General features: G+C 48.1%; 1 protein-coding gene across 1 annotated transcript; it reads left to right on the top strand.

The window, feature by feature from the left end:
* Nucleotides 1-5,583: 5,583 nt before the first annotated feature.
* Nucleotides 5,584-21,346, top strand: LOC138681057 (epoxide hydrolase 1-like). Its single transcript, XM_069768275.1, has 9 exons — nt 5,584-5,738; nt 12,156-12,360; nt 12,726-12,906; nt 15,286-15,513; nt 17,506-17,635; nt 19,094-19,308; nt 19,642-19,750; nt 19,989-20,114; nt 20,887-21,346. The coding sequence occupies exons 1-9, from the start codon at nt 5,710-5,712 to the stop codon at nt 21,086-21,088; spliced, it is 1,425 nt and encodes a 474-aa protein (XP_069624376.1). The 5' UTR covers nt 5,584-5,709; the 3' UTR covers nt 21,089-21,346.
* The last annotated feature ends 1,971 nt before the right edge of the window (nt 21,347-23,317 follow it).

Genomic DNA, 23,317 nt, shown 5'->3' with positions numbered 1-23,317 from the left:
TTCAGCACCTGTTCACACTTAGTCTATGTTTGGATGTGCAGGTCAGGTTTTTGAAATGTATTCTCTAGCCTTCTGATCGTGCACTCCGCCTTCTAGCCACAGGTGTTTTAATTACAGCAGGTCCAATACCCCTCCACAGAGAGAGAGAATTTTAGTCTAGGAAGAGGTTTCACATGTACCCATTCAGATGGAGACGTTTATTCTCAGCGAGGTAAGGCAAGCGTAGGACCTGGTATAAGAGAGATGCCGTAAAGTGGCTACCAGGTACACATAAAATTGGCCATTTTTATGCGCTAAACGCTCTCATTTTTCATATTTCTAGTGCAGTAATGCAGTTCAAATTTCATATTTCAAGTTTGTATGTTCTAGCGCTGCATTGTGCTGCCTTATTTATTTAACTGTATACGAGTTGGCGACTCTGGGTTCAGCACCTGTTCACACTTAGTCTATGTTTGGATGTGCAGGTCAGGTTTTTGAAATGTATTCTCTAGCCTTCTGATCGTGCACTCCGCCTTCTAGCCACAGGTGTTTTAATTACAGCAGGTCCAATACCCCTCCATAGAGAGAGAGAATTTTAGTCTAGGAAGAGGTTTCACATGTACCCATTCAGATGGAGACGTTTATTCTCAGCGAGGTAAGGCAAGCGTAGGACCTGGTATAAGAGAGATGCCGTAAAGTGGCTACCAGGTACACATAAAATTGGCCATTTTTATGCGCTAAACGCTCTCATTTTTCATATTTCTAGTGCAGTAATGCAGTTCAAATTTCGTATTTCAAGTTTGTATGGTCTAGTGCTGCAGTGTGCTGCCTTATTTATTTAACTATATACGAGTTGGCGACTCTAGGTTCAGCACCTGTTCAGGTTTTTGAAATGAATTAAGCCAAATTAATAATGGAGAAGCGTCAATTATGACACCTATCCATTATTAATCCAATACTAGTAAAGGGTTAAAAAAAATACACAAACACATTATTAAAAATTATTTTAATGAAATAAAAACAAAGGTTGTTGTAATATTTTATTGAACGCCTAATCCAATGACTGAAGACCCTCGCTCTGTAACAAAAAAAAACATAATAAACCAACAATATACATACCTTCCGCAGATTTGTAAAGTCCAACGATGTAAATCCATCTGAAGGGGTTAAAATATTTTGCAGACACGAGCTTTGCTAATGCAACTTTGCTCATGTCTGCAAAACCTAGGAGAATGTAGGTAAAGTAGGTCATTGACCTATATTTACCTGCATTTGCGGTGAGGCGCCCTCTGCTGGCTGTTCCTAGATTGTGGGAACTTTCGAGATCATAAGAGGGCGCCCTCTGCTGGTTGTCCTCATATGAACTCGAGCCAGGGAGCTTTCTAGGAAAGTTCCCACGATCTAGGAACAGCCAGCAGAGGGCGCCTCACCGCAAATGCAGGTAAATATAGGTCAATGACCTACTTTACCTACATTCTCCGGGGTTTTGCAGACATGAGCAAAGTTGCAAGCTCGTGTCTGCAAAATATTTTAACCCCTTCAGATGGATTTACATCGTTGGACTTTACAAATCTGCGGAAGGTATGTATATTGTTGGTTTATTATGTTTTTTTTGTTACAGAGCGAGGGTCTTCAGTCATTGGATTGGGCGTTCAATAAAATTTTACAACAACCTTTGTTTTTATTTCATTAAAATAATTTTTAATAATGTGTTTGTGTATTTTTTTTAACCCTTTACTAGTATTGGATTAATAATGGATAGGTGTCATAATTGACGCCTCTCCATTATTAATTTGGCATAATGTCACCTTACAATAGCAAGGTGGCATTAACCCTTCATTACCCCATATCCCACCGCTACACGGGAATGGGAAGAGAGTGGCCAAGTGCCAGAATAGGCTCATCTTCCAGATGTGCCTTTTCTGGGGTGGCTGGGGGCAGATGTTTTTAGCCGGGGGGGGGCCAATAACCGTGGACCCTCTCCAGGCTATTAATATCTGCCCTCAGTCACTGGCTTTACTACTCTGGCGGAGAAAATTGCGCGGGAGCCCACGCCAATTTTTTCCGCCATTTAACCCCTTAATTTACTAGCTAGAACGGCCAAATTTTGCACATACACACTACTGACATTAGTAGTGTGGAATATGCAAAAAAAATGGTGATATGAGATGGTTTACTGTATGTAACCATGTCTCATATCATGTCGGGTTTAGGAAGGACATAGCAAAAGCCGGTAATTGAATTACCGTCTTTCTGCTATATTGCGCTGGATGAAATATTAATATATATACATATATGTGTCTACTGACACATATATATATATATATATATATATATATAGAAAGTATATATGTTTTTTTTTTTGTTTTTACACATGGATCCCTTCTATAGCCGTTTGTCGGTTTTGCAAGACTGCGATAAAAACACGCAGTACGGATGACATACGGATTACATACGGAGGATGCCATGCGCAAGAAACGCTGATACACCCTGCCTACGGAGGAGCTACGGACCACTATTTTCTGGACTTTTCAGCGTATTACGGCCGTAATATACGGACCGTATTTTCATACGCTGAATGTGAAGCCGGCCATATCCTGATGCACCTTTGAATAAAACTGAGAAGAGAATGTAGTAAACCCGTGGGGGTAAGGCTACTTTCACACTAGCGTTTTTTTCAATACGTCGCAATGCCTCGTTTATGGGAAAAAACGCATCCTGCAAAGTTGTCTGCAGGATGCGTTTTTGCCCCATAGACTAATATTAGCGACGCATTGCGACGCATTGACACACGTCGCAACTGTCATGCGACGGTTGCGCCATGTTGTGGCGGACCGCCGTGAGCAAAAAACGTTACATGTAACGTTTTTTGCTGCCGACGGTCCGCCATTTCCGACCGCGCATGGGCGGCCGGAACTCCACCCCCACCTCCCCGCACCTCACAATTGGGCAGCGGATGCGCTGGAAAAATGCATCCGCTGCCCCCGTTGTGCGGCGCATTCACTGCTAGCGTCGGTACGTCGGCACGACGCACTGCGACGGGCCGAGTCCGACGCTAGTGTGAAAGTAGCCTAAAGGTACCTTCACACTGAACGATATCGCTAGCGATCTGTGACGTTGCAGCGTCCTGGCTAGCGATAGCAGCGATCAGGATCCTGCTGTGCCATCGTTGGTCGTAGTCCAGAACTTTATTTCGTCGCTGGACTTCCCGCTGACATCGCTGGATCGGCGTGTGTGACGCCGATTCAGCGATGTCTTCACTGGTAACCAGGGTAAACATCGGGTTACTAAGCGAATGGCCGCGCTTAGTAACCCGATGTTTACCCTGGTTACCAGCGTAAATGTAAAAAAAAAAAAACACTACATACTTACATTAAGGTGTCTGTCCTCCTTCTGAGGCGCAGAAACACCGAGGTTGTGAGGACCTCTACGCCATACATCAAAGACCGGCAGGACAGCTAATTGCACGTTACCTGTCCGCACCTACACCCAGGAGGCACGGTGACACCCACAGAGCCGGGTCATCTAAGAGATCCTGTAAACAGGCTGAAGTCACCAGTCATACGGGTTTTGTCCTATCCGACCTTATGTGAAGCCATAGGCAGTAAGGGACTACACCACCGCAGCGCAAAGGAAGGCTTTTATTCTCCACCTGGACAAGGGGACTCTGGATTTGCCTGCAAACCGGCCGGACTCTGCCTGCCCTGTGGTCTGGTGCTCTGGACTGCGGATGCTGAAGCCTTCAGTAAAGATAAAGAGACTGCAACCTTGTGTCCTCGTTCTTCTCTGCGCCTCACACCATCCACTATCTACATACTGGGAAGCCCTGGGAACATACTTCACCTGTGGGAAGGTATATCATCTAGCTGCCATAACATCACCCCAGTGGACCCCTTAAAGCAGCGTCGGTCACCCTGACCGAATACCACAGGTGGCGTCATGAACACAAACTTTATCCCTTTAAAGACCTTTCCTTTTTATATGGACGTCCCAGGGGCTACGGACCGGGTCAGCCACCGTGATATCCCCCTGTGAACCGAAGGACCCGGTACCGAGTACCCCGCTGCCCTGACGGGGTGCTCCTTGAATCTCCCCCACATTACTGAATGTCCTTTTCTTAACAATCCTTTCCAGGTTGCGGTTATCCCGGTTGCTCCTTTTTCTACCACACTTTTTCCTTCCACTCCACTTCCCATTAATCTGCTTGGATACAGCACTCTGTGAACAGCCGGCTTCTTTACCAATGACCTTTTGTGGCTTCCCCTCCTTGTGGAGTGTGTCAGTGACGCCTTCTGGACATCTGTCAGGTCAGAGTCTTCCCCATGATTGTGGAGCTACTGAAACAGACTAAGGACCTTTAGAAACACTTAGGAGCCTTAAGGCCCCATTCACACATTCCTTTTTATCCTGCGGGTTCTCCCGCAGCGGATTTGAAAAATCTGCAGGGCAAACCCGCTGCGGTTATCCCTGCAGATTTATCGCGGTTTGTCCTGCGGGTTCCGCTGCGGGATTTTACCCCTACTATTGATGCTGCATATGCAGCAATATGCAGCAACAAATGTTAAAAATAATAAAATAATGATATACTCACCCTCTGACGTCCCGATCTCCTCGGCGCTGCAGGCGGCGGTCCGGTTCCAAAGATGCTGTGTGACCAGGGCCTTCGGTGACGTCACGGTCATGTGACCGCGACGTCACCGAAGGTCCTGGTCGCATAGCAAACCTGAGACCGGACGGCCGCGTGCAGCGCTGAGACTTCAGAGGTGAGTATATCATGATTTTTTATTTTAATTCTTTTTTTTTTAACACAAATATGGTTCCCGGGGCCTGGAGGAGAGTCTCCTCTCCTAAACCCCGGGTGCCACCCGCACATTATCCGCTTACTTCCCGCATGGTGTGCACAGCCCCATGCGGGAAGTAAGCGGATCAATGCATTTCTATGGGTGCAGAATCGCTGCGATTCTGCACAAAGAAGTGACATGGTCCTACTTTTTTTCCGCAGCAATTCAGCGCGTTTCTGTTTTCCATAGGGTAACATTGTACTGTACCCAGCATGGAAAACTGCTGCGGACCCGCAGCGGCAAAATCGCCGTGGTTCCGCAGTAATAACCGCGTAGTGTGAACATGGCCTTACACATGTTTAGTGTTAATTATTCTAATTTACTGAAATAATGACTTCTGGGTTTTCATTGACCGTAAGCCAAAATCATCAACATTAACAGAAATAAACACGTGAAATAGATCACTCTGTGTAATGACTCTATAGAATATAGGAGATTCACTTTTTGTATTGAAGAACTGAAATAAATTAACTCTTTAATGATATTCTAATTTTGTGAGAAGCCTCCGTATGTGACTGATATCAGCCTCTTATAACGCTCCAGTACTGATATAACGTGGAGGATATGACTGCAGACGTCCATTGTGAGTGGGCGCCCCTCGTCGTGGTGGGGTGAGGATTATTATTATTTACTTTCCTCGCTGTGACGTGTGCGCAGTGTGAACATGCTCTTATTGCACTGAGGCCGCGCCCACATATTGGGTTACTGGCCCTTTTAGAGATTAGCAGGTGAGGCTGATGACGATCAGTTGGTCTTTGGCAGGTAAATTCCTGCACCTCACACACCGGGGGGTAATCTGCTGAGCGGCGGCGGCACTGTGCGCTCCCACCTCGGGCAGAGAAGGAGACGCGGCCAAACTTGGTGAACAACCGCAAAGAGCGGCGGCGACATGTGGGGACAAGTGCTGGAGAACGGCAGGTGAGGGGCTCCCCAATAACACATTGTACCCCCAGCCATGGGGCACGGGAGGCACCGAGGTCTGCGGCTCGGATGAGGCGCACGGGAGCGACTGGCGAACATCATGTGTAAATGTGTAGAGGTGGCCTTCAGATCTGCAGAGGTCAGAGGTGTAATAATCTGCAGGATAGATCACTGTATCTGTCAGGAGGTGGAGGAGCGATGCTCTGCAGAGGTCAGAGGTGTAATAATCTGCAGGATATATCACTATGTATCTGTCAGGAGGTGGAGGAGCGATGCTCTGCAGAGAGGTCAGTGGTGTAATAATCTGCAGGATATATCACTGTGTATCTGTCAGGAGGTGGAGGAGCGATGCTCTGCAGAGAGGTCAGTGGTGTAATAATCTGCAGGATATATCACTGTGTATCTGTCAGGAGGTGGAGGAGCGATGCTCTGCAGAGAGGTCAGTGGTGTAATAATCTGCATCATATATCATGTATCTGTCAGGAGGTGGAGGAGCGATGCTCTGCAGAGAGGTCAGTGGTGTAATAGTCTGCAGGATATATCACTATGTATCTGTCAGGAGGTGGAGGAGCGATGCTCTGCAGAGAGGTCAGGTGTGTAATAATCTGCAGGATATATCACTATGTATCTGTCAGGAGGTGGAGGAGCGATGCTCTGCAGAGAGGTCAGGGGTGTAATAATCTGCAGGATAAATCACTATGTATCTGTCAGGAGGTGGAGGAGCGATGCTCTGCAGAGGTCAGCGGTGTAATAATCTGCAGGATATATCACTATGTATCTGTCAGGAGGTGGAGGAGCGATGCTCTGCAGAGAGGTCAGTGGTGTAATAATCTGCAGGATATATCACTATGTATCTGTCAGGAGGTGGAGGAACGATGCTCTGCAGAGGTCAGAGGTGTAATAATCTGCAGGATATATCACTATGTATCTGTCAGGAGGTGGAGGAGCGATGCTCTGCAGAGAGGTCAGTGGTGTAATAATCTGCAGGATATATCACTATGTATCTGTCAGGAGGTGGAGGAGCGATGCTCTGCAGAGAGGTCAGTGGTGTAATAATCTGCAGGATATATCACTATGTATCTGTCAGGAGGTGGAGGAGCGATGCTCTGCAAAGAGGTCAGTGGTGTAATAATCTGCAGGATATATCACTATGTATCTGTCAGGAGGTGGAGGAGCGATGCTCTGCAGAGGTCAGTGGTGTAATAATCTGCAGGATATATCACTATGTATCTGTCAGGAGGTGGAGGAGCGATGCTCTGCAGAGGTCAGTGGTGTAATAATCTGCAGGATATATCACTGTATCTGTCAGGAGGTGGAGGAGCGATGCTCTGCAGAGAGGTCAGCGGTGTAATAATCTGCAGGATATATCACTATGTATCTGTCAGGAGGTGGAGGAGCGATGCTCTGCAGAGAGGTCAGTGGTGTAATAATCTGCAGGATATATCACTGTATCTGTCAGGAGGTGGAGGAGCGATGCTCTGCAGAGGTCAGTGGTGTAATAATCTGCAGGATATATCACTATGTATCTGTCAGGAGGTGGAGGAGCGATGCTCTGCAGAGAGGTCAGTGGTGTAATAATCTGCAGGATATATCACTATGTATCTGTCAGGAGGTGGAGGAGTGATGCTCTGCAGAGAGGTCAGTGGTGTAATCTGCAGGATATATCACTATGTATCTGCCAGGAGGTTGAGGAGCGATGCTCTGCAGAGAGGTCAGTGGTGTAATAATCTGCAGGATATATTACTGTATCTGTCAGGAGGTGGAGGAGCGATGCTCTGCAGAGAGGTCAGTGGTGTAATAATCTGCAGGATATATCACTATGTATCTGTCAGGAGGTGGAGGAGTGATGCTCTGCAGAGAGGTCAGTGGTGTAATAATCTGCAGGATATATCACTATGTATCTGTCAGGAGGTGGAGGAGTGATGCTCTGCAGAGAGGTCAGTGGTGTAATAATCTGCAGGATATATCACTGTATCTGTCAGGAGGTGGAGGAGCGATGCTCTGCAGAGAGGTCAGTGGTGTAATAATCTGCAGGATATATCACTATGTATCTGTCAGGAGGTGGAGGAGCGATGCTCTGCAGAGAGGTCAGTGGTGTAATAATCTGCAGGATATATCACTATGTATCTGTCAGGAGGTGGAGGAGCGATGCTCTGCAGAGAGGTCAGTGGTGTAATAATCTGCAGGATATATCACTGTGTATCTGTCAGGAGGTGGAGGAGCGATGCTCTGCAGAGAGGTCAGTGGTGTAATAATCTGCAGGATAGATCACTGTATCTGTCAGGAGGTGGAGGAGAGATGCTCTGCAGAGAGGTCAGTGATGTAATAATCTGCAGGATATATCACTATGTATCTGTCAGGAGGTGGAGGAGCGATGCTCTGCAGAGAGGTCAGTGGTGTAATAATCTGCAGGATATATCACTATGTATCTGTCAGGAGGTGGAGGAGCGATGCTCTGCAGAGAGGTCAGTGGTGTAATAATCTGCAGGATATATCACTGTGTATCTGTCAGGAGGTGGAGGAGCGATGCTCTGCAGAGAGGTCAGTGGTGTAATAATCTGCAGGATATATCACTATGTATCTGTCAGGAGGTGGAGGAGCGATGCTCTGCAGAGAGGTCAGTGGTGTAATAATCTGCAGGATATATCACTGTGTATCTGTCAGGAGGTGGAGGAGCGATGCTCTGCAGAGAGGTCAGTGGTGTAATAATCTGCAGGATAGATCACTGTATCTGTCAGGAGGTGGAGGAGAGATGCTCTGCAGAGAGGTCAGTGATGTAATAATCTGCAGGATATATCACTATGTATCTGTCAGGAGGTGGAGGAGCGATGCTCTGCAGAGAGGTCAGTGGTGTAATAATCTGCAGGATATATCACTATGTATCTGTCAGGAGGTGGAGGAGCGATGCTCTGCAGAGAGGTCAGTGGTGTAATAATCTGCAGGATATATCACTGTGTATCTGTCAGGAGGTGGAGGAGTGATGCTCTGCAGAGAGGTCAGTGGTGTAATAATCTGCAGGATATATCACTATGTATCTGTCAGGAGGTGGAGGAGCGATGCTCTGCAGAGAGGTCAGTGGTGTAATAATCTGCAGGATATATCACTGTGTATCTGTCAGGAGGTGGAGGAGCGATGCTCTGCAGAGAGGTCAGTGGTGTAATAATCTGCAGGATAGATCACTGTATCTGTCAGGAGGTGGAGGAGAGATGCTCTGCAGAGAGGTCAGTGATGTAATAATCTGCAGGATATATCACTATGTATCTGTCAGGAGGTGGAGGAGCGATGCTCTGCAGAGAGGTCAGTGGTGTAATAATCTGCAGGATATATCACTATGTATCTGTCAGGAGGTGGAGGAGCGATGCTCTGCAGAGAGGTCAGTGGTGTAATAATCTGCAGGATAGATCACTGTATCTGTCAGGAGGTGGAGGAGCGATGCTCTGTGTCACGATAATATGAATTTGCCATGTTCTGAGTATATACCTAAAAGGTTCATGGCTTTTCAGACACACGCTCTGGGCGTTTCCGACCCCCCCCACCTCCCCCCCCTTCTCACTTTGCCTAGGAAAACTCCTCTCTTAGGCTGGTTTCACACTTGCGTTTTAAAACGCATGCATTTAAAAAAAAAAAAAACGCATGTAAACGCGTGCAAACGCTGTGTTTTTTAGACGCATGCGTTTTTGCATGTGGTGAAAAAAATGTGGCGTTTACATGCGTTTTTTCATGCGTTTGCGTTTTTTAAACGCATGCCGAGAAATGTGACAGCTGCCAATCAAAATAAAGTAAAAAACCCACTATAATCAGAAATAGGGTTAGGGGTAGGGATCCTAACCCTAAAGGGATCCTAACCATAACCCTAAAGGGATTAGGGGTAGGGTTAGGATCCCTTTAGGGTTAGGATCAGGATCCCTTTAGGGTTAGGATCAGGATCCCTTTAGGGTTAGGATCCCTTTATCACCTTTATGGTGGGGGGTGGCATATCAGTGTGTTTTCTGTTGTGTTTTTTTTTTTTAAACGCATGCGTTTTTAACGCAAACAAATGCATGTGCTTAAAAACGCATGCGTTTACATAGACATCAATAGGTTTTTTTGCCGCAAAAAAAGCATGCTTTTTTTTGCAGCAAAAAAAGCCGCTAAAAAATGCTACATGTTGCATTTTTGCCAATAAACGCATGCAGAAAAAAAACGCATGCGTTGCAAAACGCGACCAAACGCGTACAAAAAAACGCATGCGTTTTTAATGTTAAATATAGGAAAAAAACGCATGCGTTTTTATGCAGTACAAACGCTGCAGACAAAAACGCAAGTGTGAAACCAGCCTTAGCCTGCAGGCAACTCCCCCTCCCCCTCCCCCTCCCCCATATGGCTGTAATGTGAGCCCAGTGTGCAAGCAACACTCACTGGGATTGCTGAAAAGAGGCAATTTGCATATTATATTTCCCAGAGGAGCATTGCACGGCGAATAAGTCTCCTTACCTTGACAAGCCAGAGATGGTATGTCTTTCTCCATAAGGAGAAACGATACCCCGTAGACCCCAGTCCAGAGCCTCTCACCTAGCCAAATCAGTTCTCATGCTTCGCACTGACGAGGGACAACAGCCCGAAACACCGTGTCTGCGAATTGAGATATTGATTTGGCTTTTATCCTAAGTCATATTGCACGACTCGTTAAAGGGTTGATTGTGACTTGTAGGATCGCTACTTCCAACAGGTGGCGATATAGAGTTTAAGTCCTCTTTTTCTCAGAAGAGGCAATTTGCATATGGGATTGCTGAAGAATTTATATGGCTCGGTGCTGCGAAAGCCAGTCTTCCTAAACCCCTCATTCCCCCCTCCTGCCTAATACCAGCCAAAACTGGTACAGAAACTGCATGGGACTCCTTTGTTCTTTTAAAGTTATGTATACTGGCACCAATCCGGGCTAGAGATATAAGGATTATATATTCCGGATGTCTATCGAGAGATCTATAGGTCACTGAAATCGCTAGGAGCTAAACCCATCGAGTTGCAAGGAGCGGATTTCTCCGTGAGCGAGTCATGTATCTACACCGTGTTTATACTTAAAAGAGTTCCCCTGACATGGTGAGCATCCTGATCAATGTGTTATTCTCATACGATCTTCATACAGCGAGTTATGTATAGAAATGATTTGTCATAACTCTAAGAAAGGGGAACATTCAGCCTCTGAGTGAGGTCACCACAGGGGGAGTGCCTTGGTTTTGGGCTGGGAGATAAGCGAGACATCAGTCTTCAGGAGTCTTTTGTCCTGGGTCTAGCTGCGAGACAGGTGTGTGATGCATCTAGATGTGTGACCCTCCCCCACAGCACACGGTCAGCCATGAGATGAAATGATATGAACAAAATGTGTTTTTAAACTTTAATCCCATTTTATTTGTAATTGTACTGCACATACGATACTTGTCTACTTCTATAATATCTTTTTATACTTTTGTAAACACTGCCTACCTTTTTTTGGAATATATAACATTACTAGCTTTGTCTCTACTTGCTCTATAAAGTACGGTCACGTCCTCTGAGGTGAATTGGGCTGGGTTCACATTGCGTTCATCGTGTCCGTTAGACGGACTACGTTACACCGCGGCATAATGTAATCCGTTAACGCCGCCATTGAATGCAATGTCGGACGCATCGCTAGCGCACACCCACAATGGGCGTGCGCTAGCGATGTGACGGACCCTGAGACGCGGGCTGCAGCATTTCCGGGTCCGTCACCGCTAATGCAGATAGAGCTAGCAGATGCTCTATCTGCACTAGCGTGCTGCCAAAACGGCACTTGCGTTAACAGCAGCCCGTTAAACACATACGTTAACGGGCTGCTATTAACGCAATGTGAACCCAGCTTTACGCTACTGAATTGGGTTGACTCCGGACCCGTTATTAAGAAATCGGAGCTGGTGGCAGCGGATTTGTCCTGTGCAGTTGGGAGGCTTTGTAACGACTGGCGGCGTTGATAATTATTGTTCCTGCCTGTGTGGGAGTAGTTATATCGCCTCGTTGCAGCATGTCCAATAGCCAGTACATAGCAGGCAGCCTTTCTGGTGACTAATTACCATAAGTGCAGTACCCAGTCTGACCTGGCTGAGGGTAAGGGGGGAGCCAGAGAGCTGCAAATTCCAAACTGGTACTGGGAAGTGGGATATACATAAATCCCCTTCAGAAAGAACCAGGGGCAACCAAACAACCCCGGTTCATGACAAATTGTTGTGAGTGGTGGGGATGATAAAGGTATCCTTCCTTCCGTGAACCGTGACACTCTGCAGAGAGGTCAGCGGTGTAATAATCTGCAGGATATATCACTGTATCTGTCAGGAGGTGGAGGAGCGATGCTCTGCAGAGAGGTCAGGGGTGTAATAATCTGCAGAGTAGATCTCCATCACGTGGCTCTTTTCTCCGCAGGGCGGCGTTCCACGATCACTGGCCGCACAGTGCGCTGGTTCCTGTCGGGATTGGTGGCGCCGTACTCTGCTGGCTGTTATGTGAGCGAAGAAAGAAAACCATAGAGATGGGGGATGGGTGGTGGGGTGCAGGGGCAAGACCCCAGAAGAATGAGGACACCAGTGTGAGGCCCTTCCGTATTGAGGCGTCTGAGGAGGATATTAAGGTACGGGGAGCTGGTGTGGCGCTGGCATTCACTCTATAGCATTCATATACCACAACACTGCTCACAGCTGGAGGTTTGTTACAATGTATCCAGTCTGATAATTCTCTGTGATATCCAGGACTCCAGACTGACACATTGTAGAGGACAAAGGAGAGGATTGTGCTGCTGACAGCCTGCTACAGTGTAACAAGTCCCTCAGCTGTGTGACCAGGGTGGGATTTCATTAGTTTCTAAATAATGACTTGCTCTTATGCCCCACCCCTTCTCTTATGCCCGTCCCCACTCCTATGCCCCACCCCTGCTCTTATGCCCCACCCCTGACCTTCTCTCACACAAATCACTAATCCGCCTCTCGTGGCCTCCAGGATCTCCATCACCGCCTGGATCAGAGCCGCTTTGTCTTTCCACTGGAGGACGCCCAGTTCCATTATGGTTTTAAAGGAACAGAGCTGCAGTTAGTCGTCTCCTACTGGAGGAACACGTTCAATTGGGGCAAGCAGGTGGAGATCATCAATAAATACCCGCACTACAAGACCAAGATCGAGGGTGAGTCCTCTGGGGAGCAGAGATGAGATGGCTCCAGGTATTATTACGTCACCCCATATGATCATACTCCTCAACGCTGAGACTAGAGCACCAAGGAGAAGTGGTGGATGGTGGAGATCACAGCACGGAGATGTCACTGATCTGGAAATGGTGGAGATATGGAGACAACATCATCACTTCATCTGCAGTCTGAGCCTCGTGCAGAAATCCCGACATCTCCAGGATCGGCTAAAATCACTGAGGTCATTAATGGTCGTTTGAGGAACCTGTGGCTTGGTCATCAGGAGGTATCTACATAGCCTTGTACTTTTAGCCAGATGTTTGGCTACAGGTGTCCACTGACCTGACACCATTAATCTCAAAGGGGATCATGATACAGAGTAAGACGCCAATGGAGGCCTGTTGTTTTTATGAGGGAACATCACACCGGTCCTACTCCTGGGATTATGGTGGGTGGCATCATATCCGTTGCGTGGACCCTTCTAGTCTTCATTCACAGTTACGAATAACTCGGTGTTACATTGATTGGTGCTGGAACCAGCAGGACAGCCATTCCATGCACTACTGTGAGCCGCCTGCATGGCCTAAACCCACTTCCGTGACTGCAGTGTCATAGAATCCTAGAATGTCAGAGTTGGAAGGGACCTCCAGGGTCATTGTGTCCAACCCCCGGCTCAATGCAGGAGTTACAAAACCATCTCATACAGATGTCTGTCCAGCCTCTGAAAAAGTCTCCTTCAATGGATATCTTCAAATAATGTCTAAGGTCTTGTCTCCATCAGTCACATCATTGGTCAGTGATTACACAGGAGCTGCCGGCTGTGGTTCCTGATGATTTTCTTCTTCAGATGACCATTAATGACCTCAGTGACAGCAGTGGAGGCTGGAGGTGCCGGGATTTCTGAACCTTCTGAGGTTGTCATCTTTTTCTATCATTTGCAGATCAGTGACTTCTCCTTCATCCTCCATTTCTCGCTCCCGGGGTTTGTACAGGTGACTATTTTCGGTCAAACATCTGCTGCACTCAGACCAGTGTTATTCTCGGGGTTTGTGCACAGTTTTGTTTTTCTTCAGACTGAGTGGTCGGGGGGAGAATTTGCTTCCAATAATCAAATGGCACACACTGATTCATATCTGTGGATCCGTAGAAAACATCGGCTGACAGAGTGCGGAGCAATTTTCATGGACTGAATGGAGAAATCTTTCTCCACATCCAAGAAGATGGGATCCCGCTCTGATCAGAGTCTGATGACCGTTTTCCTCCCATGGAGAACAGAGTCTTCTGCCCTTGCCCTTCCAATATCGGGCAGTATGACACTACGGTGAGCGGTGTGTTAGATCACGCCGTACCTTATATGACACCGTCTCCTTATAGCCTCCATTATTACACATTAAAGCTCCACACGTGGAGCCTCTAATCTGAGGCCCCTGACTGGAGGCTGTTACTCACCCGCTGCCGTCCTCACCTTCTATGAACGCTGCTCCGGTCGTCTCCAGCAGTTTGTGACCTGTCGGATGGCTCCAGTGTTTGCTGGACGAGCTAGAGGTCACTTCTCAATGCAAGTCTATGGGAGCCCAGCTCTGGCCTCATCCTGGCCTCGCTGTGGCCTCGCTCTGGCTTCGTACTGGGGTCGCTCTGGCCTCACACTGGTCTTGCTCCGACCTCATCCTAGCCTCGTACTGGCCTTGTACTGCTCTTGCTGTGGCCTTGTACTGCTCTTGCTGTGGCCTCACTCTTGCCTTCTACTGGTGTTGCTTTGGCCTCATCCTAGCCTTGCTCTGGCCTTGTACTGGTCTCGCTCTGGCCTTGTACTGCTCTCGCTGTGGCCTCGCTCTGGCCTTGTACTGGTGTTGCTTTGGCCTCGCACTGGTCTCACTCTGGCCTCGATCTGGCCTCATCCTAGCCTCGCTCTGGCCTTTTACTGCTCTCACTGTGACCTTGCTCTGGCCTTGCACTCGTCTTGCTCCGGCCTCATCCTAGCCTCACTGTGGCCTCATCCTAGCGTCGCACTGCTCTCGCTCTAGCCTCATCCCAGCCTCGCACTGGTCTCGCTCCGGATTTCACAAACTTACATTGATAGCTTGTAACGGTTACCTCCGACTTACGGTCAGTCAGAAATTGCGGGCACATGATGGTGCCACAGAACCGGAGCGGCGCTGATAGATGATGGTGTCAGGTAAGAGTAAGACTACGGTCTGGGACCTCAGATTAGAAGCTCCAATCCAGTACTGAAAAAAAACAAAACTAAATTCTGGAGTGGAGCATTCAGGTCCCAGGTGACTATAGTAGTCCTCAATAAGAGTTTGCCCCACCATCCCCAATAATGACAGTGCAGTTTCTCAGAATACATGACCAACTCTCTCCTTTGGCTCTTTTAGGTGTGGACGTCCATTTTGTCCATGTGAAGCCCCCAAACCTTAAGCCGGGACAGAAGGCCATCCCCCTGCTCATGGTTCATGGCTGGCCCGGGTCCTTTTATGAATTCTACCGTATCATCCCTCTGCTGACAGACCCCGGGGAGCATGGACTGGACCCCAGTCTCACATTTGAGGTCATCTGTCCGTCCATCCCAGGGTACGGATTCTCCGAAGCACCACACAAGAAAGGTAAGTGGGGGAGGGGAAAGGGGCGAAGTAGCACCAGTGACCACGCCCTTACCTGCCACGGGGAGGAACGGCACCAGTGACTGTTAATCTTCCTCCTGTGTCTGTATTACACACATCCCTGTGTCCTCCATAGTCTTTGTTGTCCTTAGCAACCAATCACAGCACAGCCTTCTTTTTAGCAGAGCCATTTTTGAAATGTAAGCCGCACTGTTATTGGTTGCCATGGGAGACGGATGGTTTCTCTTTCTGATAATAGAGCGGCCGCACAGAGCCCCATACAGACATGGAGGAGAGAACATGAGCGACCGCACAGAGCCTCATACAGACATGGAGGAGAGAACATGAGCGGCCGCACAGAGCCCCATACAGACATGGAGGAGAGAACATGAGCGGCCGCACAGAACCCCATACAGACATGGAGGAGAGAACATGAGCGGCCGCACAGAGCTCCATACAGACATGGAGGGGAGAACATGAGCGACCGCACAGAGCCCCATACAGACATGGAGGAGAGAGAACATGAGCGGCCGCACAGAGCCCCATACAGACATGGGGGACAACATGAGCAGCCGCACAGAGCCTCATACAGACATGGAGGAGAAAACATGAGCGGCCGCACAGAGCCTCATACAGACATGGAGGGGAGAACATGAGCGGCCGCACAGAGCCCCATACAGACATGGAGGAGAGAACATGAGCGGCCGCACAGAACCTCATACAGACATGGACAACATGAGCGGCCGCACAGAGCCCCATACAGACGTGGAGGAGAGAACATGAGCGGCCGCACAGAGCCCCATACAGACGTGGAGGGGAGAACATGAGCGGCCGCACAGAGCCCCATACAGACATGGAGGAGAGAACATGAGCGGCCGCACAGAGCCCCATACAGACATGGAGGAGAGAACATGAGCGGCCGCACAGAGCCCCATACAGACATGGAGGAGAGAACATGAGCGGCCGCACAGAGCCCCATACAGACATGGAGGAGAGAACATGAGCGGCCGCACAGAGCCCCATACAGACATGGAGGAGAGAACATGAGCGGCCGCACAGAGCCTCATACAGACATGGAGGAGAGAACATGAGCGGCCGCACAGAGCCCCATACAGACATGGAGGGGAGAACATGAGCGGCCGCACAGAGCCCCATACAGACATGGAGGAGAGAACATGAGCGGCCGCACAGAGCCCCATACAAACATGGAGGAGAGAACATGAGCGGCCGCACAGAGCCCAGACCCTAGCCCGATCCTAGATCTAATGGGGATTCATCAGCAATGCCAGTAACAGAAGACAATTGTGGTTGAATATAATATTAGGTGTTAGGGAACTTACATTAGTGACAGCACTCCAGCACTGAAATTTAAAAAACCAAAGCACTGGAGTGGTACTGTATAATGCTGTGCCCAATGGAAAGTCGGAGAAGGGAGGACCATGTACTGTCCATTGATCTAGGCAGGCCCTAGACTATCCCCAACCCAAGAGTTACTCCTGAAGGTGGAGATGCCTGGGTCTCATACTGCTCTATGCTCCTACAAAATGCTATATAGTACTCACCCTCCCACCAGGGAGGAAAGGGGCAGGAGTAAGAGAGTAACACTGGGTGGATAGACAAGGGGCAAACAAGCCACAAACCACCAGAGGCACACAGGATAAACTGCAAAGGGTAAATGGGTGCACAGTAAAGAGGAATAAATAGAACATGAAAGATGCCAAGGTAGAGTTATTCACATCGAACCTCAGCCAGACACCTGTTTATATAATGGAGGGGTTGGTTCCAAAAAGCAGCACAGCCAATAGACCAGGAGGAACTGTAAACCCTTTCCATGAAACCTGTTAACTCATGAATGACTGCGTAGATTAAGAGGGCCTGTGCTCAGCTACTCGCCGCAATCTTCTGATCTCAGATGTACCACAAGTCCCAGCAGAATGCGGCACATTCATGACAGTATTACAGATGATCGTGCACATTATGATTTCTCGCCCCCAGGTTTTAGCTTTGTGGCGGCCGCCCGCGTCTTCTATAAGCTGATGCTCAGACTGGGGTTTAGCGAGTTTTACCTGCAGGGCGGAGACTGGGGCAGTGTGATCACCACCGCGCTGGCACAGATGAAACCCGAGTAAGTAGCCAGCAGTGACCTACTATGTGGGATCACTTGCTGGGAGTTGTAGTACCTCACATTCGTATAGAGCCTCACTTCCATTCTCAGTTTACACTATGGCAGTAGTGCGGGGTCTCCTGTATTGAGGACTGCTGTATTGGGGGTCTGCAGTGCTGGGTTCCAGGGTCGACAACCCTCCAGAAATTCCAGGACAGTCTGTAAGAAAACCGTTCATAAAAATAATGCTGTCAGTCAATGTGGCGACCATAGCGGGGTCTCGTGTCTGGCGACTCCTGTAATGGGGTCTTTTATACTGTTGTCTTCTGTTCTGAGATCTACTGTACTGGGGTGTGCGGTTCTGGGGTCTCTTGTACTGGGATGTGCGGTTCTGGGGTCTCCTGTACTGGGGTGTGCGGTTCTGGAGTCTCCTGTACTGGGGTGTGCGGTTCTGTGGTCTCCTGGGGTGTGTGGTTCTGGGGTCTCCTGTACTGGGGTGTGCGGTTCTGGGGTCTCCTGTACTAGGGTGTGCGGTTCTGGGGTCTCCTGTACTGGGGTGTGTGGTTCTGGGGTCTCCTGTACTGGGATGTGCGGTTCTGGGGTCTCCTGTACTGGGGTGTGCGGTTCTGGAGTCTCCTGTACTGGGGTGTGCGGTTCTGTGGTCTCCTGGGGTGTGTGGTTCTGGGGTCTCCTGTACTGGGGTGTGCGGTTCTGGGGTCTCCTGTACTGGGGTGTGCGGTTCTGTGGTCTCCTGGGGTGTGTGGTTCTGGGGTCTCCTGTACTGGGGTGTGTGGTTCTGTGGTCTCCTGGGGTGTGTGGTTCTGGGGTCTCCTGTACTGGGGTGTGCGGTTCTGGGGTCTCCTGTACTAGGGTGTGCGGTTCTGGGGTCTCCTGTACTGGGGTGTGCGGTTCTGGGGTCTCCTGTACTGGGGTGTGCGGTTCTGGGGTCTCGTATACTGGGGTGTGTGGTTCTGTGGTCTCCTGGGGTGTGTGGTTCTGGGGTCTCGTATACTGGGGTGTGTGGTTCTGGGCTGTCCTGTACTGGGGTGTGTGGTTCTGGGCTGTCCTGTACTGGGGTGTGTGGTTCTGGGCTGTCCTGTACTGGGGTGTGTGGTTCTGGGGTCTCGTATACTGGGGTGTGTGGTTCTGGGGTCTCGTATACTGGGGTGTGTGGTTCTGGGGTCTCGTATACTGGGGTGTGTGGTTCTGGGGTCTCGTATACTGGGGTGTGTGGTTCTGGGGTCTCGTATACTGGGGTGTGTGGTTCTGGGGTCTCGTATACTGGGGTGTGTGGTTCTGGGGTCTCGTATACTGGGGTGTGTAGTTCTGGGCTGTCCTGTACTGGGGTGTGCGGTTCTGGGGTCTCCTGTACTGGGGTGTGCGGTTCTGGGGTCTCCTGTACTGGGGTGTGTGGTTCTGGGGTCTCCTGTGGCTCCGTTCACATCTCTGAGGGTCTTACTTGATGTCTCTGCTCCTCAGGTCGGTGAAGGGTCTCCACTTGAATATGTTCATTATAACTAAGGGTGGGCTGAAGATGCTTCTGTGCCTCCTCCTCGGTCGCCATCTGCCCTGGCTCGTTGGCTTCACAAGAGAGGACGTGAGGCGCGTCTACCCGTTCTTTGAGAAGTCGGGGTACGCTATAATGCTGGAGTCGGGATACCTCCATATTCAATCCACCAAACCGGATACCGTTGGTAAGTTTATCACCTATCCTGCTTACAGCTGAGGATTTGTTACAGTGTAGGCAAATTACACATCAGCTGCAGATATCCAATTATTGTCCCGGCTGATGGCTCTTGCTGCAGTGATACAATGTAACAAACCTGCAGCTGTGTCAGCAAGCAGCACCAGCACGTAGAATTATTTAGAGACTGAAGGGTCCCAGGGTCTCCAACTGCTACAAAATTCCAACTTTCCGGTGTCCTGGGAGTTGTAGTCCTTAATGTTGGCACTACTGTGGCTGTGATTCCTAGGAGACCCCCTTACCACCATGAATGAGCGTTTCATATCCTCCTCCGTCCCCCCAGGGTCCGCTCTGAATGATTCCCCCGCTGGGTTGGCCGCCTACATCCTGGAGAAGTTCTCTACGTGGACAAATCAGGAGTTCAGAAATCTAGAGGACGGAGGCCTGCAGAGGTCAGTTATAATCGGGCGCACATGCAGCGTGTCCCTCACTAGCACGAGATATGCAGTTACCATACTGGCCACTAGATGTCAGCACAACTCCCACATCCAGTCAGCATTCTCCCTTTACAGCCTGCTGAAAAGCTGAATGTTCTCATCAGTGGTAGGAGGAGAGGCCGAGGACCTCCAGAGCCAGCGATAATATGTGTAAGGGCAGAAAAGTCACCGCATTGTTCCGCTTGTATCACAGGAAATACACCATGGACGATCTGCTCACCAACGTGATGATCTACTGGGTGACAGGATCCATTACATCCTCCATGAGGTTCTACAAGGAGAATTTCACTCGAGACTTCCAAACCTCTCCCTCAATGAGGTAAATTATCAAAGAACCTACAAATACAGGAGCCGCTCACAAAATGAGAAAATCATCAGAAAGTGAATCTCCTATATTCTATAGAGTCATTACACACAGAGTGATCTATTCCACGTGTTTATTTCTGTTAATGTTGATGATTATGGCGTACAGCCAATGAAAACCCAAAAGTCATTATCTCAGTAAATTAGAATACTTTATAACACCAGCTGGAAAAATGATTGTAAAATCCGAAATGTTCTCTACTGAAATGTATGATCAGTAAATGCACTCAGTACTTGGTCGCGGCTCCTCGTGCATCAATTACTGCATCAATGCGGCATGGCATGGAGGAGATCAGCCTGTGGCTGCTGAGGGGTTATGGAAGCCCAGGTTGCTTTGATAGCAGCCTTCAGCTCGTCTGCATTGTTGGGTCTGGTGTCTCTCCTTCTTGACAATACCCTCAGTCCCCTGCCCAAGAAGCCGTAATCATAAACATTAACAGAAATAAACACGTGAAATAGATCTCTCTGTGTAATGACTCTATAGAATATAGGAGATTCACTTTTTTCATTGAAGAACTGAAATAAATTCACTTTTTGATGATATTCTAATTTTGTGAGAAGCTCCTGTATGTACCAGAAAGTACCAAGGTTATACCAGCTGTACATATATAATTATATACAGAAGATACCCAGGTTATACCGGCTGTACATATATAATTATATACAGGAGATGCCCAGGTTATACCGGCTGTACACATATAAAGATATAATATCTGTCTGTATTTTAGGACCCCTGTTTATGTTCCCACTGGTATCGCTGCTTTTCCCAATGAGGTCGCTCACGCTCCCAGGGTATTGGCTAAAGATAAGTACCGGAACATTGTGACTTACACCTTCATGCCTCGTGGAGGACATTTTGCCGCTTTCGAGGAGCCTGAACTTCTCGCCCGCGACATCCAGAAGTTTGTATCCACAGTGGAGAAGAAATAAAAGCTCCGTCCTCCGTCTTCCGACCTCAGTCCTCCGTCCTTCATCTTCCGTCCTCAGTGCTCCATCATCAGTCCTCCGCCCTCCGACCTCAGTTCTCCTCCCTCCACACTCAGTCCTCCGTCCTCCATTCTCAGTCCTCCGTCCTCCATCCTCCGACCTCAGTACTCCTCCTTCCACCCTCCGTCCTCCACCCTCCGTCCTGCACCCTCCGTCCTCCACAGAAGCTGTTTTTGTATTAATAAAGTTTCCAGTTCTTTACCGCTCTGACTCCTGTGCTGAGGTCGCCGACCGCTCTGGGGGCCTGGTGCATAATCTGTACTAGGACCCCAACCCACCACGCACCATTTATTCGGGGGTCCGCTTTGGTAGTCATCATGCTCTTGTGCCCCCACGGGTATCACGTTATCTTAGCTGTATGTATTAGGCCGGCTTCACACTTGCGAGTTTTACGGACGTATGAGCGCAGAAACTACGTCCGTAAAACTCGCAAAACATACGGCACAATTATTCTCTATGCCCCTGCTCCTATCTGCCGTATTAAACTGATCAGAATTATACGGCTTTCTACGGCCGTAGAAAATCACAGCATGCTGCGTTTGTCACCGTATTGCGCAAATAAAACGTCAATGAAAGTCTATGGAAGCCCCAAAAATACGGATTACACACGGACCAGCAGTGTGACTTGCCAGAAATACGCAGCGGTGTTAGAGAGAAAAGCCGGCAATTCAGTGCGGTGTACAGTAAAATCACACTGACAGCTTACAGTAGAATAGGTAGAATAAATGTCTACACATAGAATAGGTATAGGTGTGTGTGTATATATATGTATATATATATATATATATATATATATATATATTCAATCATTGAGACACATATATGTATATATATTAATATTTCATCCAGCGCGATATAGCAGAAAGCCGGTAATTCAATTACCGGCTTTTGCTATGTCCTTCCTAAACCCGACATAATATGAGACATGGTTACATACAGTAAACCATCTCATATCACCATTTTTTTTTGCATATTCCACACTACTAATGTTAGTAGTGTGTATATGGAAAATTTGGCTGTTCTAGCTAGTAAATTAAGGGGTTAAATGGCGGAAAAAATTGGTGTGGGCTCCTGCACAATTTTCTCCGCCAGAGTGGTAAAGCCAGTGACTGAGGGCAGATATTAATAGCCTGGAGAAGGTCCACGGTTATTGCCCCCCCCCTGGCTAAAAACATCTGCCCCCAGCCACCCCAGAAAAGGCACATCTGGAAGATGCGCCTATTCCGGCACTTGGCCACTCTCTTCCCATTCCCGTGTAACGGCGGGATATGGGGTAATGAAGGGTTAATGCCACCTTGCAATTGTAAGGTGACATTAAGCCAGATTAATAATGGAGAGGCGTCAATTATGACACCTATCCATTATTAATCCAATACTAGTAAAGGGTTAAAAAAATACACAAACACATTATTAAAAATTATTTTAATGAAATAAAAACAAAGGTTGTTTTAATATTTTATTGAACGCCCAATCCAATCACTGAAGACCCTCGTTCTGTAACAAAAAAAACATAATAAACCAACAATATCCTTACCTTCCGCAGATCTGTAACGTCCAACGATGTAAATCCATCTGAAGGGGTTAAAATATTTTGCAGGCACGAGCTTTGCTAATGCAACGTTGCTCATGTCTGCAAAAACCCCGGAGAATGTAGGTAAAGTAGGTCATTGACCTATATTTACCTGCATTTGCGGTGAGGCGCCCTCTGCTGGCTGTTCCTAGATCGTGGGAACTTTCCTCGAAAGTTCCCTGGCTCGAGTTCATATGAGGACAACCAGCAGAGGGCGCCTCTTATGATCTCGAGCTAGGCAGCTTTCTAGGAAATTTCCCACGATCTAGGAACAGCCAGCAGAGGGCGCCTCACCGCAAATGAAGGTAAATATAGGTCAATGACCTACTTTACCTACATTCTCCGGGGTTTTGCAGACATGAGCAACGTTGCATTAGCAAAGCTCATGTCTGCAAAATATTTTAACCCCTTCAGATGGATTTACATCGTTGGACTTTACAGATCTGCGGAAGGTAAGGATATTGTTGGTTTATTATGTTTTTTTGTTACAGAACGAGGGTCTTCAGTGATTGGATTGGGTGTTCAATAAAATATTAAAACAACCTTTGTTTTTATTTCATTAAAATAATTTTTAATGTGTGTTTTTTTTTTAACCCTTTACT

The sequence above is a fragment of the Ranitomeya imitator genome, chromosome 5, assembly GCF_032444005.1.
Source record: "Ranitomeya imitator isolate aRanImi1 chromosome 5, aRanImi1.pri, whole genome shotgun sequence".
NCBI lineage: Eukaryota > Metazoa > Chordata > Amphibia > Anura > Dendrobatidae > Ranitomeya > Ranitomeya imitator.
The sequence above is the reverse complement of the archived record's forward strand: the minus strand, read 5'-3'. Positions and strand labels throughout refer to the sequence as shown.

What these genes read in the sequence shown, in the direction of transcription:
- LOC138681057 (XM_069768275.1), top strand. Translation starts at nt 5,710, where the DNA reads ATGTGGGGACAAGTGCTGGAGAACGGCAG. An exon ending in CACCAAACCGGATACCGTTG is followed by an intron (nt 19,309 to 19,641) that starts GTAAGTTTATCA and finishes CCGTCCCCCCAG; the next exon opens with GGTCCGCTCTGAATGATTCC. An exon ending in CAAACCTCTCCCTCAATGAG is followed by an intron (nt 20,115 to 20,886) that starts GTAAATTATCAA and finishes TCTGTATTTTAG; the next exon opens with GACCCCTGTTTATGTTCCCA.